The sequence below is a fragment of the Plasmodium yoelii genome (assembly GCF_900002385.2).
Source record: "Plasmodium yoelii strain 17X genome assembly, chromosome: 14".
Taxonomy (NCBI): Eukaryota; Apicomplexa; class Aconoidasida; order Haemosporida; family Plasmodiidae; genus Plasmodium; species Plasmodium yoelii.
In genome coordinates, this window is record NC_036186.2 from 2,704,572 (window position 1) to 2,719,306 (window position 14,735).

Genomic DNA, 14,735 nt, shown 5'->3' on the forward strand with positions numbered 1-14,735 from the left:
TAAAAGGATACAAGAAATAATTAGTTATATAGAATAGGTAAATCTTATATGGCTACATAATTGTCTTAAAAAAGCATACTTCCCTTATCTCTCCTATCTAAAATGCAAATATACCAACCTAAATACACATAGTTTTTTATTATACTTTAAAATTTGATCAATAGTTATTTATATGTTAATAATTAATATATACTAAGTATCATTTTAAAAACAATATACATTTAAAGACTTATTTAAGCTTATAAATACGGGACCAGTGCTAATTGTCGTTTTAAACCGTGAGAAAGATGTGCAAAATATATTATAAAATTATATAATAAGGTATATTTCTAAATTTAATTATATAAGAATAAAAATAAAGTTATTGGACTCATTAACATAGATTGTAAAGTTATCTATATTAAATAAAATAATATTAAAATTATTTATATGCAATTAAAAAAGGGAACAATGCAACTTAATTCGAAAATAATATAATTTTAATTAAACATGGTATATAGTATTAGAAAAAAACTATATAAAAATTTAATATATTTAAAAAAATGATTATTTATATACTTTTAAGGATTATAATAATAGAACTTTTTATTTTTTAGATATATACATTATTTAAGTTTTAGAAGGGCAATCATTAAAACATAAAATATAAATATATACCTTTTCTATGTTCAAACATACTTTAAATTATTTATAAAAGTATATCTATTTTATAATAAAGTTATACCATATTTTATTAATAATAGTAATTTTTTGTATAAAATGCATCATATTTATATTTAGCCAAAACTATATTAAGCATCCCTCTATTTAAGGTAATTTAGCTAATTGTCATAAAATAAGTATAATATGATTTTAGTAATACTACTGTATTATTATTTTATATTAATTTAATTATTGAAAAACTTATAATATATTTAACTACAAACAGTTGTTATTTATAGGGTTAAATTATTTGCGTCACATATTGGGAGCAGTTTATATAAACACAGCATGATTTTATTAAATTTACAAATCAAAAATAAGATTCCTTTATAATGGATAAGAACGTGGTATATGCATTTTTGATATTGTATTATATTTAAATATCATTAAACTTTATTTTAATAAAATGTTCAATAATATACATTTTTAATAAATGTTTTTAAATCTTTTCCTAGTGTGAAAAGTTCGAGAATGTATGGGATAAATTTCCTGATGTATTGAATAATGGAGAATATGAATTTAAAGATAATAATTTCTTAGATAGTTATTGTTTTAAATATAAATGTGAAGGTGATCTCGATAAAATTAATGCCGGATTTTTTTATTTGCTTAATCAATTCATTGGGAGTTCTGGGTCATCGCGTTATGCGCAAAATGATATAAATGTTGTTGATTATATTATTCTATGGTTAAGTTATATGTTAAACTTAAAACCAGAAGGAAATATAAGCAATCTACAATATTTTTATAGTACAACTATAAATAATGATAGGTATAAAAGTTCTGTACCTGATGCTACAGAATATAAAAATTATAAGGATCTTATAGATAAAAAAAAATATTTTTTGGGTATGGATAGAAATATTATATCTGATTTTTATGAAGCATTTAAATTAATATGTGAAATGTATACTAATTTTAATGAAACGAGATCAAATTGCTCATTATGTTCAGAAAATGCTAATAAATTTGTTAGTAAATATAAAGAAATGAATAAAAATTCTAATATTACTAGTAATAGTTCCTATAAACAACTATTGTCTACTTTATTAGATGATTATAATAAATTTAAAAATTATTGTAATAGTAAAGGTGGTAATTGTAAAAACTATCCAGAGCTTCCAACGATAGAAGAAATACAAGCTTCTGCACAAAAAACTGTACAAATTTCTGAAGATACATCATCAAGTTCGTCGATAACAACCAGATTATTTACAGTTTTATCGATATTTGGTGCAATAGCATTTTTTTTAGGAATTTCATATAAGGTAAATAATAAGGAATTTAAAAATTATTTTCATTATATATATGCAAACATTAACAAATTATACGTTTTTTAAAATTTTATTAGTATTCGTTATTTGGATTTCGGAAACGATTTCAAAAACAAAAATTAAGAGAAAAAATAAAAAATATAAAGAAGAGAATAAATCATTAATATATGATTCGAAGAGAGTGACTATTTCAGGAATAGTAATAATGGTTGATATATTTTAAGAAATTGTCTATTGGGAAGTAATTTTTGCATAATTTTTATATAGTTTTTATGTTGTGGGGGTTGAAGTTATGTTTGTGGAACCCATATTCGGGTTATGGCTAAGTATTACATTGTATTTAATTTTTTATAATGTTAATACTAATTTAATATATGTACCATCCCGTATGTTTAATCAAAAGATGAAGTTAAAAAGTCAAAATATGCAACCAAAAGGGGAATAATCTAACATGAAAGAGGTCACATACCATATTTCCCATAAAGTATAATATATACAATTGTGTGTTTATGCCGATTTAATATGATTAAAATAAAATGTCTATATTGCATATATTAATATATATATTGATTATATATGAATTTATATTATGCTTTATCATAATTGCCTATTATATAAGCCTTGATAACCCAAAGCTATATTGAATTACCCACATCATAATATACAATCGATTTCTTTATTTGGTGAAACATTTTATTTAGTGAAACTTATAACTTGTATCATATTTATTTTAATTTAAATAATGTTATCCAACTGAACTGTAATAATATATAAACATAAAATATAGATTCATATATATCGATCGAGAATCGACAATGTAACATAGTCTATAAAATATTGTTATGCTTCTAACATTTTTAGTAATACATTAAAAATACACTATATATACAATATTTTTTAAGATTTAATTGTAATTACTATTATTTTTTGTATTTTACATTTGCATTAAAATTAATTAGTATTGATAGAAGTTGCTTTATACGCTTTAATTTATTTATCATAAAGGGATAATAATAGATTGATCAGTATTCATTTTTAAATTTTATATTTTGTGGTATAAATTAAGTATATTTTAAAAGATTTAAAAAATAAAATATAAGTATATTAATAAAATTGAATGCTATAGTTTGTTCTAACAATTATAAATAATATGATAGATCGAATGCGTTATTATTATATACATGTAAAATAGTAAAATATTCTACCAATAACTAATATTAAACTATTTTTATATTGTGAAAACTTCATATAATTAAATATTAATTTTATCGAAAAGACATAATAATACATTATATATTTGTTAATGATCCAATTTGGAATTTATAATTTTATATTATAAAATATGGATTAATGGAGGTGTTAAAGACTCAATTTATGTTAAATTCCATTTCATTATTCCATATTAACTCGTATTATATTATTAGTTTTTATTGAATAATAATTTTTTAATCTAAAACAACATTACGTATCATAGAATTAATAAAATATAGAATTTTAATAAATTATTTGAATGTATATGCATTAATAACTATAAAAATATATTATATAAGATAAAAATGAACAATTCAGAACATTTAGAGAATATTTATATAAATTTATATATTAAAAGAGCAAAGATATCTTATCTCTCTCCTCTTAAAGTGAAATATAATAACTTAATTAAACATAGTTTTCTATTATACTTTAAAATTTCCATCAATAGATATTTATATGCTAATATTTAATATTTACTAAGTATAATTTTAAAAACAATATACATTTAAAGACTTATTTAAGCTTACAAATATAGGTTCAGTGCTAATTGTTTTAAACCGTGAAAATTATGCGTAAAATATATTGTAAAATTACTCAATATGGTATATTTATAAATTGAAGTATGTAGAAATCAAAATATAGTTATCGGAATCATTAAAATGGATTATGAATTTATCTATATTCATTAAAAGCAATATAAATGTATATAATTTGCATAGAAAATGGAACAATGTAACTTACTTTGTAAATGTTATAATTTAAATAAAATATTGGTATATATTATAAGAAACAAGTATATAAAATAGTTATATACTTTTAAAAATTATACTAATAATAGATTTATTAAAGCATGAGAAAAAAAATTGTATTTTTCTATATTGAGACATAAATATAAGAGGGAGTATTTTAAATTCATTACTAAACTAAAATTTTTATAATAAAATTATAATGGATGTTATTAATAATCATAAATTATATTATACATCTGACCAAAATGTATTAAATATCTCCAATTTAAGGCAGCTTAGTAGTTATCAAAAAAAGGAATAGACTGTTTCTTTAGTAATAATATTATTCTATATTAATTTAATTATTGAAAAACTTATAATATATTTAACTACAGACCGTTGTTATATATAGGGTTAAAGTGTTTGTGTCGCACATTTGGTGCAGTGTATATAAAAAAGCATGATTTTACTCAATTTACAAATCAAAAATAAAATCCCATTATAATGAATAAGGAAGTGGTATATGCATTTTTTAATAATGATTTCCTTTACATTTTTTGATATCGACCATATATAAATATCATCAATATTTTAATAAAATTTTCAATAATGCACGTTTTTATTAATTGTTTTTAAATGATTTTTTAGTGTAAAAAGTTCCAGGATTTAACGACGAATTTAAAATATGATTCGAATAATAACAATTTAAAATTTAAAGATGATGATACATTCAAAGAGTACTGTACTGGTGAAAAATCTGGTGAGAATACCGATAAAAATTGTGATAAAAATACCGATAAAATTAATGCTGGATGTTTATTTTTGTTTAATGAAATCTTTGGGAATTCTACCTCGTTTAGTTTTATTGCAAAAGGAAACACTAATATTGTTGAATACATTATGATATGGTTAAGTTATATGTTAAACTTTAAGAAAATTGAAGAAAATGACACTATAAAGCATTTTTATGAAACATATATAACTAAAGATGATAGATATATTACGGATATAAATAATGTTAGTGGTTATAAGAGCTATAGGGATCTTATAGATAAAAAACAAAATTTGATGAGTATTTATGTTAAAGATATGTCTAAATTTTATTATGTATTTACATTATTATGTATGATGTATGGTGAATTTGATGAAAAAAACCTAAATTGCTATAGCTTTTCGGAAATAGCTAATGATTTTGCTAAAAAATATGATGAACTTAATGAAGATTATAATGATGGTAAAGGCAGCCCATATAATCAATTATTATCTACATTATCAAATGATTATAATAATTTAAAAAATAAATGTAATAATTTTCCATCACTTCCAACATATTCACGAAGATTAGTAATAAAAAGGACACTAATTCCAATTGCATTTATATTTGTTACAGTATCAATTTTCTTGGGAATTTCATATAAGGTAAATAATAAGTCAATTAAACAATATATTCAGCACTGGTTAATTTGTGAATATAAATAAATTATACATTTTTAAAAATTTTTATATTAGTATTCATTATTTGGATTTCGGAAACGATTTCAAAAGCAATTTTTAAGAGAAAGAATAAAAAATATAAAGAAGAAAATGATCATTAATAAATTATTCTGAATATGACGATTGATGTATTTTAAGAAACTGTCTATTTGGAAATAATTTTTGTATAATTTTTATATAGTTTTTATGTTGTGGGACCCATATTGGGGTTAGGGCTAAGTATTACATTGCATTTAATTTTTTATAACTTAAACACTAATTTAATATATGTATAATTCCGTATGTTTGATTTCGAGATGAAGTTAAAAGTATGTATTCCCAAAGGAGAATTGCCATTAATATGAAAAGGGGTATATTACATTTGTTCATAAGTTATAATATATATAATTGAGTGTTAATATATATTTAATATGATTAAAGTAAAATAACTATATTACATATATTAATTCATATTATGCTATATCATAATTGCTTATATAAAAGTTAATATTTGGTTATATTGAATTATGCATATCATAATATGTTTCTTTATTTAATGAAAATTTTATTTAGTGAAACTTATAAATTGTGCTACAATTAATTTAAATTATACTGTGCCAATTGATATGTAATAATAGCATTATATATGAGATTGGCTATTATTATAATTCGATTCATATTAATGATTATATTTTTAATGTTAATTAAGTACACTACTAATGCATAATAGATAATAATAAAATATAGATTCATAAATATCGATCGAGAATCGACAATACAGCATTATCTATAAAATATTATTATGCTTCTAAGATTTTTTTAATTTTTAATTGTAGTTACTATTATCTTCTTGTATTAATAGAAGTTGCTTCATACGCTTTAATTTATTTATTATAAGGTATAATAATAGATTAATCACTATTAATTTGTAAACTTTATAGTTTTGAGGTATAAATATATTATATTTTAAAATAGTTAAAAAATAAAATATAAGTATATTAATAAAGTTTAATATTATAGATATAATGCATTATTATATTCCTATACATATAATTTAGTAAATTATTAATAGTTAATATTAAAATATTGTTTTATTGTGAAACCTTCATATAATTTAATATTAATATTATCGAAAAGACATAATAATACATTATATATTTGTTAATGATCCGATTTGGGATTTGTAGTTTTATATTCTAAAAATATGGATTAATGGAAAAAGGGTTAAATACTTAATTAATATTAAATATCATTTTATTATTCAATATTAATGCGTATTATATTATTATTGTTTTTTGTAGAATTAATAAAATATAGAATTTTTAATAAATTATTTGAATGTATATACATTGATAACTATAACAATAAAATATATAAGATAAAAATGAATTATGTAGAACATTTAGCGAATATTTATTTAAATTTATATATTAAAATAGCAATATATCTTATCTCTCTCCTCTTAAAGGCAATATAACAACCTAATTAAACATAGTTTTCTATTATACTTTAAAATATCATCAGTAGGTATATATGTTTAATATTTAGTGAGCATTATTTTAAAAATAACATGCATTCAAAGACTTATTTAAGCTTATATGTACGGGTTCAGTGCTAATTGTCGTTTTAAAGCGTGGAAATTATGCGTAAAATAGTTTATAAAATTGCACAATAAGATATAATTCTAAATTGAAGTATATAGGAATAAAAATAAAGTTATCGAACTCATTAAAATGGATTATGAATTTATCTACATTCATTAAAAACAATATAAATTTATATAATTTGCATAGAGATGTAAGTAACATAACTTAATTTGAAAACATTATAATTTTAATAAAGCATTGTATATAGTATTAGAAGCAAATATATAAAGGTTTAATATATTTTAAGGATTATAGTAATAATATAATTTTTATTTTTTTAGATTTATACAGCATTAAATTTTTTGAAGGACAATGATCAAAACATAAGATATAAATATATTCCTTTTCTATGTTCAAACATACTTAAATTATTTATAAAAGTATATCCATTTTTATAATAAAGTTATACCAAATGTTAGTAAGAATAGTATTTATTGTATAAAATGCATCATATATTTAATCAAAAGTTTATTAAGCATCCCTATATTTAAGGTAATTTAGATAATTATGATAAACAGAAATAAAACCTTTTTTTAGTAATAATATTATTTTATTATTCTATATTAATTTAATTATTGAAAAACATATAATATATTTAACTACATACAATTGTCATATATAGGGTTATAGTATCAGCATCACATATTTGGTATAGTACATATAAAAACAGAATGATTTTATTCAATTTACAAATCAAAAATAAAATTCTATTATAATGGATAAGAGAGTGGTATATGCATTTTTTAATAATAATAGTTTCCTTTACATTTTTTTATATTGTATTACATATAAATATCATTAAAATTTATTTTAATAAAATTTTTAATAATTCACGTTTTTATTAATTGTTTTTAAATGTTTTTTTAGTGTGAAAAGTTCCAGGAAGTAAGGAACTCGCTTTCCGATGAATTGAGTAGTGGAAGCTATAAATTTAATGATGTTGAGTTTTTAAATAAGTATTGTGATAGTAATACATGCCAAAGTGATTTGGATAAAATAAGTGCTGGATGTTTATATTTGTTGGATCAATTCTATAAGAATGGTGGTATATTACCCCCTCCTGCAAAAAATAACATCAATATTGTTGATTACATTTTGATATGGTTAAATTATATGTTAAACCTGGGCAAAAGTAAAGAAAAAGACAATATACAGGATTTTTATAGAGATTACATATATAATTATGATAAGTATAAGATGGAAATAAATGAATTATCTGATTATGATAATTATAAGAAACTTTTAGATAAAAAAAATGATGTGTTGAATATGGATAGTAAAATTGTACCTAAACTTTATAAAGCATTTAAATCGTTATGTGAAATGTATACTGAATTTGATGAAAATAAGGAAGATTGCACAAACTATTCGGAAAAAGCTAAAGAATTTGTTAAACAATATGAAAAACTTTACGAGGATTATAATAAGACTAAAGATAGTTCATATAAAAAAGTATTGTGTACTTTATCAGCCGATTATGATAATTTAATAAAGAAATGTAATGATACTCAGTGTTGCAAAACTTCACCCCTTCCAACGATAGAAACAGAAAAAATTCCTGAAAATTGTTCTGAACAAACTTCTGAAAAAACTTATGGAACAGGATATGATGAATTGTCTGGAGAAATTTCTGAGGTTACATTATCAGAATCATCACTAGTAAGTAAATTATTTATAGTTTTATCGATATTTGGTGCAATAGCAATTTTTTTAGGAATTTCTTATAAGGTAAATAATATGGAATTTAAAAATTATTTTCATTATATATATGTAAATTTTAGGAAATATATAATACGTTTAACATTTTTATATTAGTATTCGTTATTTGGATTTCGGAAACGATTTCAAAAACAAAAATTAAGAGAAAAGCTAAAAAATGTAAAGAAGAGAATGATTCATTAATATATGATTCGAAGATTAATAATGATTAATATATGTTAAGAAGCTGTCTATTGGGAAATAAATAATTTTTGCATAATTTTTATATAGTTTTATGTTGTGGGACCCATATTCGGGTTAGGGCTAAGTATTATATTGCATTAAATTTTTTATAATTTGAACATTAATTAAATATATGTACCATCCCATATGTTTAATCACGAGATGAAGTTTATATATGCAACCAAGGAGGGATATAAGCTAATATGAATGGGGTTGTATAACATTTTTTCATAATTTCTAATATATATAATTTAGTGTTCATATCGATTTAATATGATTAAAAAAAAATGTCTATATTGCATATATTAATTCATATTATGATATATCATAATTATTTATTACATAAAGCTTGTTAATAATAATTATATTGAATTATGCATAACATAATATGTTTCTTTGTTTGATAAAAAATTTTATTTAGCAAAAATTATTTGTATCATTTTTTTTAATTTAAATTATATTTTGATAAACGAATAGTATAATAATATTATATATGAAATTGGATATAAATTAAAATTATATTCGTTTGAAATAATTGTCCACATTACAATATATATTCGGATTAATATATGTGTTTGGGCATTAATAAGCACAGTACTAATATATAATAGATAATTATAAAATATGGATTCATACATATCGATATAAAATCGACAATACAACGATATCTATAAAATATGTTTTATGTATCTAATATTTTTAGTAATAAAATAAAAATGTACATATTAATAAATAATTACATTATAGATATAGGCATATTATCCTTTTAACTTTCGATTATATATAGTTTTATGTTATGCTAATGTTTTAAATTCAAATTATAGTAATCGTTCTATATACATTAATTTATTTACTATAAAGGTATAACATTAGATTAATCAGTATTCATTTTTAAATTTTAAAGCTATGAGGTATATATAAATTGGAAATATATTATAAGTAGTTAATTGAAAAAATATAAGTATATTAATAAAAGTTCATATCATATTTTGTTCTAATAATTATAAATAATATCATAGATATAATTCGTTATTATTATATATCTATGCATATAATTTAATAAAATGCTCTATTAATAACTAATATTGAAATATTGTAAAACCTTCATATAATTAAATATTAATATTAATTTTATCGAAAAGATACATAATAATACATTATAAAGATATCAATATTATATATTTTGTTAAAGATTAAATTTGTGATTTGTGGTTTTATATTCTAAAAAATTGGATAAATATAAAAAAGGCTAATGACTCAATTAACATTAAAAATCTTTTTATTATTCCATATTAACGCATATTATATTATCATTGTTTAGTGAATCATCATATTTTTATTATAGAATTAATAAAATGTAGAATTATTAATAAATTATTTGAATGTATATACGTTGATAACTATAGCAGTAGAATATATAAGATAAAAATTAACATTGTAGAACATTTAACGAATATTTATTTAAATTTATACACTAAAAGAGCAAATATATCTTATCTCTCTCCTCTTAAAGGATAATATAACAACCTAATTAAACATAATTTTCTATTGTACTTTAAAATTTGCATCAATACTTATTTATATGCTAATATTTACTAAATATGATTTTAAAAACAATCTACATCCAAAGACTTATTTAAGCTTATAAATACGGGTTCAGTGCTAATTGCCATTTTAAACCGTAGGAAAGGTTTGCAAAACATATTATAAAATCACCCAATAAGGAATACTTGTAAATTTAAATATGTAGGAATAAAAATAAAGTTATTGAAAATGTTAAAACATAATTGGAATGTATATATATTAATTAAAATTAATATTAAAATTATGTAATTTGGGTAGAAAATGGAGCATATAACTTAACTTGAAAATACTATAATTTTAGAAAAACTATGTTATATATTATAAGAAACAAGGATATAAAAATTTAATATACTTAAATAACTATTATTTATATACTTTTAGGGATTATAGTAATAATATAATTTTTTATTTTTTAGATTTATACAATATTTATGTTTTAGAATTGAAATCATTAAAATAGAAGATATAAATATATTCCTTTTCTATGTTCAAACATACTTTAAATTATTTATAAAAGTATATCAATTTTTATAATAAAGCTATACCATATTTATTAATAATGGCCTTTTTTATATAAGATGCATCATATCTTTATTTGATCAAAAATGTATTAAGAAACCCTCTATTTAAGGTAATTTGGCTAATTAATATAAACAGGAATATAATACATCTTTAGTAATAATATTATTTATTATTCTATATTAATTTAATTATTATAAAAATTATAATATATTTAACTACAGGCAGTTTCTATATATAGGATTAAAGTATTTATGTCACATATTGGGGGAAGTGTATATAAAACAGCATGAGTTTATTCAATTTACAAATTTAAAATGAAATTTCATCACAATGGATACAAATATAGTATATGGATTTTTTAATAATAATAATTTCCTTTACATTTTTTGATATTGTATTATATATATCATTAAACTTTATTTTAAAAAAATCTTCAATAATGCACATTTATAATAATTGTTTTTAAATGTTTTTTTAGTGTAAAAGGTTCAAAAAAGTATTGGAAGATTTTCCCGATAATTTAGACAATAAAAAAAATTATCAATTTAAAAATGGTAATCTTTTTAAAAAGTATTGTAATAATAATTGTGATGGACCCCTCGATAAAATTAATGCTGGATGCTTATATTTTTTCAATGAATTTTTTGGGAGTTCTTCCTCGTTTAAGAATCATGCAAAATGTAACATCAATGTTGTTGAATACATTATGATATGGTTAAGTTATATGTTAAACCTAAAGGATAATGTGGATGGAATCACCAATCTAGGACATTTTTATACTACATATATGAATAAACAAGAAAACTATACAAATTCGATAAATGGTGTTACGGAGTATACAAATTATATGGATCTTATAGATAAAAAAAAGTATTTTTTGAATATGAATAATAATATTGTATCTAATTTGTATAAAGCATTTAACTTATTATGTGAAATGTATACTGGATTTGATGAAAACAAGGAAGATTGCGCAAAATATTCGGAAAAAGCTAGTCAATTTATTGAAATATATAAAAAACTTAATGAAAATTCTAATAATAGTGATGGTATTCCATATAGACAAGCATTATGTACTTTATCAAGTGATTATGACAATTTTAAAAAGAAATATAATGAATCTCAACGTTGTGAATCTTCATCCCTTCCGACAATAGAAGAAAAAAATACTTTAAATTGCCCTGAACAAACTGTAAAATGTTCTGAACAAACCTTTGAAGCTGCATCATCAAGTTCGTCGATAGGAAACAAATTATTTTTATTTTTATCGATATTTGGTGCAATAGCAATTTTTTTGGGAATTTCTTATAAGGTAAATAATAAGGAATTAAAAAATGATTTTTATTATATATATGCAAACTCTAACAAAAAAATAATTCGTTTTTTAACATTTTATATTAGTATTCGCTATTTGGATTTCGGAAACGAGCTCAAAAACAAAAATTAAGAGAAAAGCTAAAAAAATAAAGAAGAAAATGGATCATTAGTATGATTCGAAGGGTAGTGATAATTTCAGGAAAAGTAATAATGATTGATATATGTTAAGAAACTGTTCATTTGGAAATAAGTAATTTTCGGTCATAATTTTTGCATAATTTTTATATAGATTTTATATTATAGATCAGGGTTGAAGTTATGTTTGTAGAATTCATATTCGTGTTAGGGTTATGTATTATATTATATTATATTTAATTTTGTATAATTTGAACACTAATTAAATATATGTAACATCCCGTATTTTTAACCACGAGATGAAGTTCAAATATGCAACCAAAAAGGAGCATAAGCTAATATGAAAGGAGGTGTATAACTTTTTTTCATAAGTTATAATATATATAATTAAGTGTTCATATTTATTTAATATGGTTAAGGTAAAATTATTATATTACATATATTAATATAGACATTTTCTATATAATAATTGTCATTATATAAGACATGTTAACCCCGATTTATATTGAATTATGCATAACACAATATGTTTCTTTATTTGATAAAACATTTTATTTAGTAAAACTTGTTATTTTTGTCACTATTATTTTAATTTAAATCATGTTATCCAACTGAAACGTAATAATAGATATTCATAAAATATCGATCGAGGTTCGACAACACAACGATATCTATAAAAGATGTTTTATGTATCTAACATATTTAATAATACAATAAAAATATACATATTAATAAAAAATTAAATTATAAATATAGGGATACTATCCGTTTAACTTTCGATTATATATAATATAATTTTATGCTAAAGTTTTAAATTAAAATAAGTCGTTCTATATATTTTAATTTATTTATCATAAAGGTATAATAATAGATTAATCACTATTAATTTTAAGCTTTATAGTTTTGAAGTATAAATAAATTATATTTTAAAATAGTTAAAAAATAAAATATTAGTATATAATAAAATTTAATGTTATTGTTTGCTATAATACTTATAAATAATGTGATAGATTGAATATCGTTATTGTTCTAATATATATATATAATATTTCATCAAAGACTAAGCACTGGAATATGTTAAATTTGGAAATATATACAATTATATATTAATCCAAAGTATATAGAAAAAGTATGTAATAATTAATTTAATTTAATTTGAATTAATAATATTTCTATTAGGTTATTATATATATACAAATTCACAAATATATAATTTAAATATATTGTTATTGCGAAATAATATAAATGTTCTAAAATACTTGATTTCGAAACTATGAAACGAGGAAATATTATACATTGATTTAAAGTAAATTTATTAAGCGCACTAATTATTCCACTGTGCTATATAGTGATATAGCAGTAACAATAATAATAGTAATAACAATAGATAAACGTATTAATTACGAAAAAATCATTAAATTCATTTGATTTTAATACGTTGATATATATTAATTATATATATTATTAAAGGCATGGTGAGATTAAAATTGTATGCGTACAAGATCAAATGAAATATTATAACATTTATTTAAGTATGATTAATGCGACAACATTAGACTAACATTACAAAGCGAACTAATATTAATAATTATATAGTTTCCTTAAAAATATAGTTTATTACAAAACATTAGTAGTACATTATTATTTATTAAAGTCTAAAAGCAAACTATATATTTAGAAAATAATTCTAAGGAGTTTTTAATGTATACATGAATTTAAAGTTTTAATGGTAGAAGCTATAAAACACAATTAAATTATGTAGAATAAGTAAATCTTATATGGCTACATCCTTGTCTTAAAAAAAACATACTTCCCTTATCTCTCCTCTCAAAGTGCAATATACCAACATAATACACATAGTTTTTTATTATACTTAAAAATTTGCATCAATATTTATTTATGTGTTATATATTTAACATTTGGTAAGTATGATTTTAAAACAATATGCATTAAAAGACTTATTTAAGCTTATAAATACGTATTCATTGCTAATTGTCGTTTTAAACCGTGGGAAATATGTGCAAAATATATTATAAAATTACCCAATAAGATATATTTATAAATTGATTTATATGGGAATAAAAATAAAGTTATATATTTATTAAAATGGATTATGAATTTATCCATATTAAATAAAAATAATATTAAAATTATGTACA

The 14,735-nt window shown here is 20.1% G+C and overlaps 4 protein-coding genes across 4 annotated transcripts; all 4 read left to right on the forward strand.

Annotated features, from left to right (window-relative positions):
- Positions 1–1,034: 1,034 nt before the first annotated feature.
- PY17X_1469701 (uncharacterized protein) lies at positions 1,035–2,140 on the forward strand (the record flags this gene model as incomplete). Its single annotated transcript, XM_719691.2, has 3 exons — positions 1,035–1,049; positions 1,158–1,970; positions 2,054–2,140. The coding sequence occupies 3 exons, from the start codon at positions 1,035–1,037 to the stop codon at positions 2,138–2,140; spliced, it is 915 nt and encodes a 304-aa protein (XP_724784.2).
- Positions 2,141–4,462: 2,322 nt separating this feature from the next.
- On the forward strand, positions 4,463–5,566 carry PY17X_1469801 (PIR protein; the record flags this gene model as incomplete). Its single annotated transcript, XM_022955939.1, has 3 exons — positions 4,463–4,477; positions 4,607–5,377; positions 5,468–5,566. The coding sequence occupies 3 exons, from the start codon at positions 4,463–4,465 to the stop codon at positions 5,564–5,566; spliced, it is 885 nt and encodes a 294-aa protein (XP_022810920.1).
- Positions 5,567–7,792: 2,226 nt separating this feature from the next.
- Positions 7,793–8,979, forward strand: PY17X_1469901 (PIR protein; the record flags this gene model as incomplete). Its single annotated transcript, XM_022955930.1, has 3 exons — positions 7,793–7,807; positions 7,945–8,805; positions 8,893–8,979. 3 exons carry the CDS (start codon positions 7,793–7,795, stop codon positions 8,977–8,979), a joined length of 963 nt encoding a protein of 320 aa, XP_022810919.1.
- Positions 8,980–11,454: 2,475 nt separating this feature from the next.
- Positions 11,455–12,591, forward strand: PY17X_1470001 (PIR protein; the record flags this gene model as incomplete). The annotated part of the gene is made up of 3 exons (XM_022955923.1): positions 11,455–11,469; positions 11,603–12,436; positions 12,526–12,591. The coding sequence occupies 3 exons, from the start codon at positions 11,455–11,457 to the stop codon at positions 12,589–12,591; spliced, it is 915 nt and encodes a 304-aa protein (XP_022810918.1).
- Positions 12,592–14,735: the final 2,144 nt, after the last annotated feature.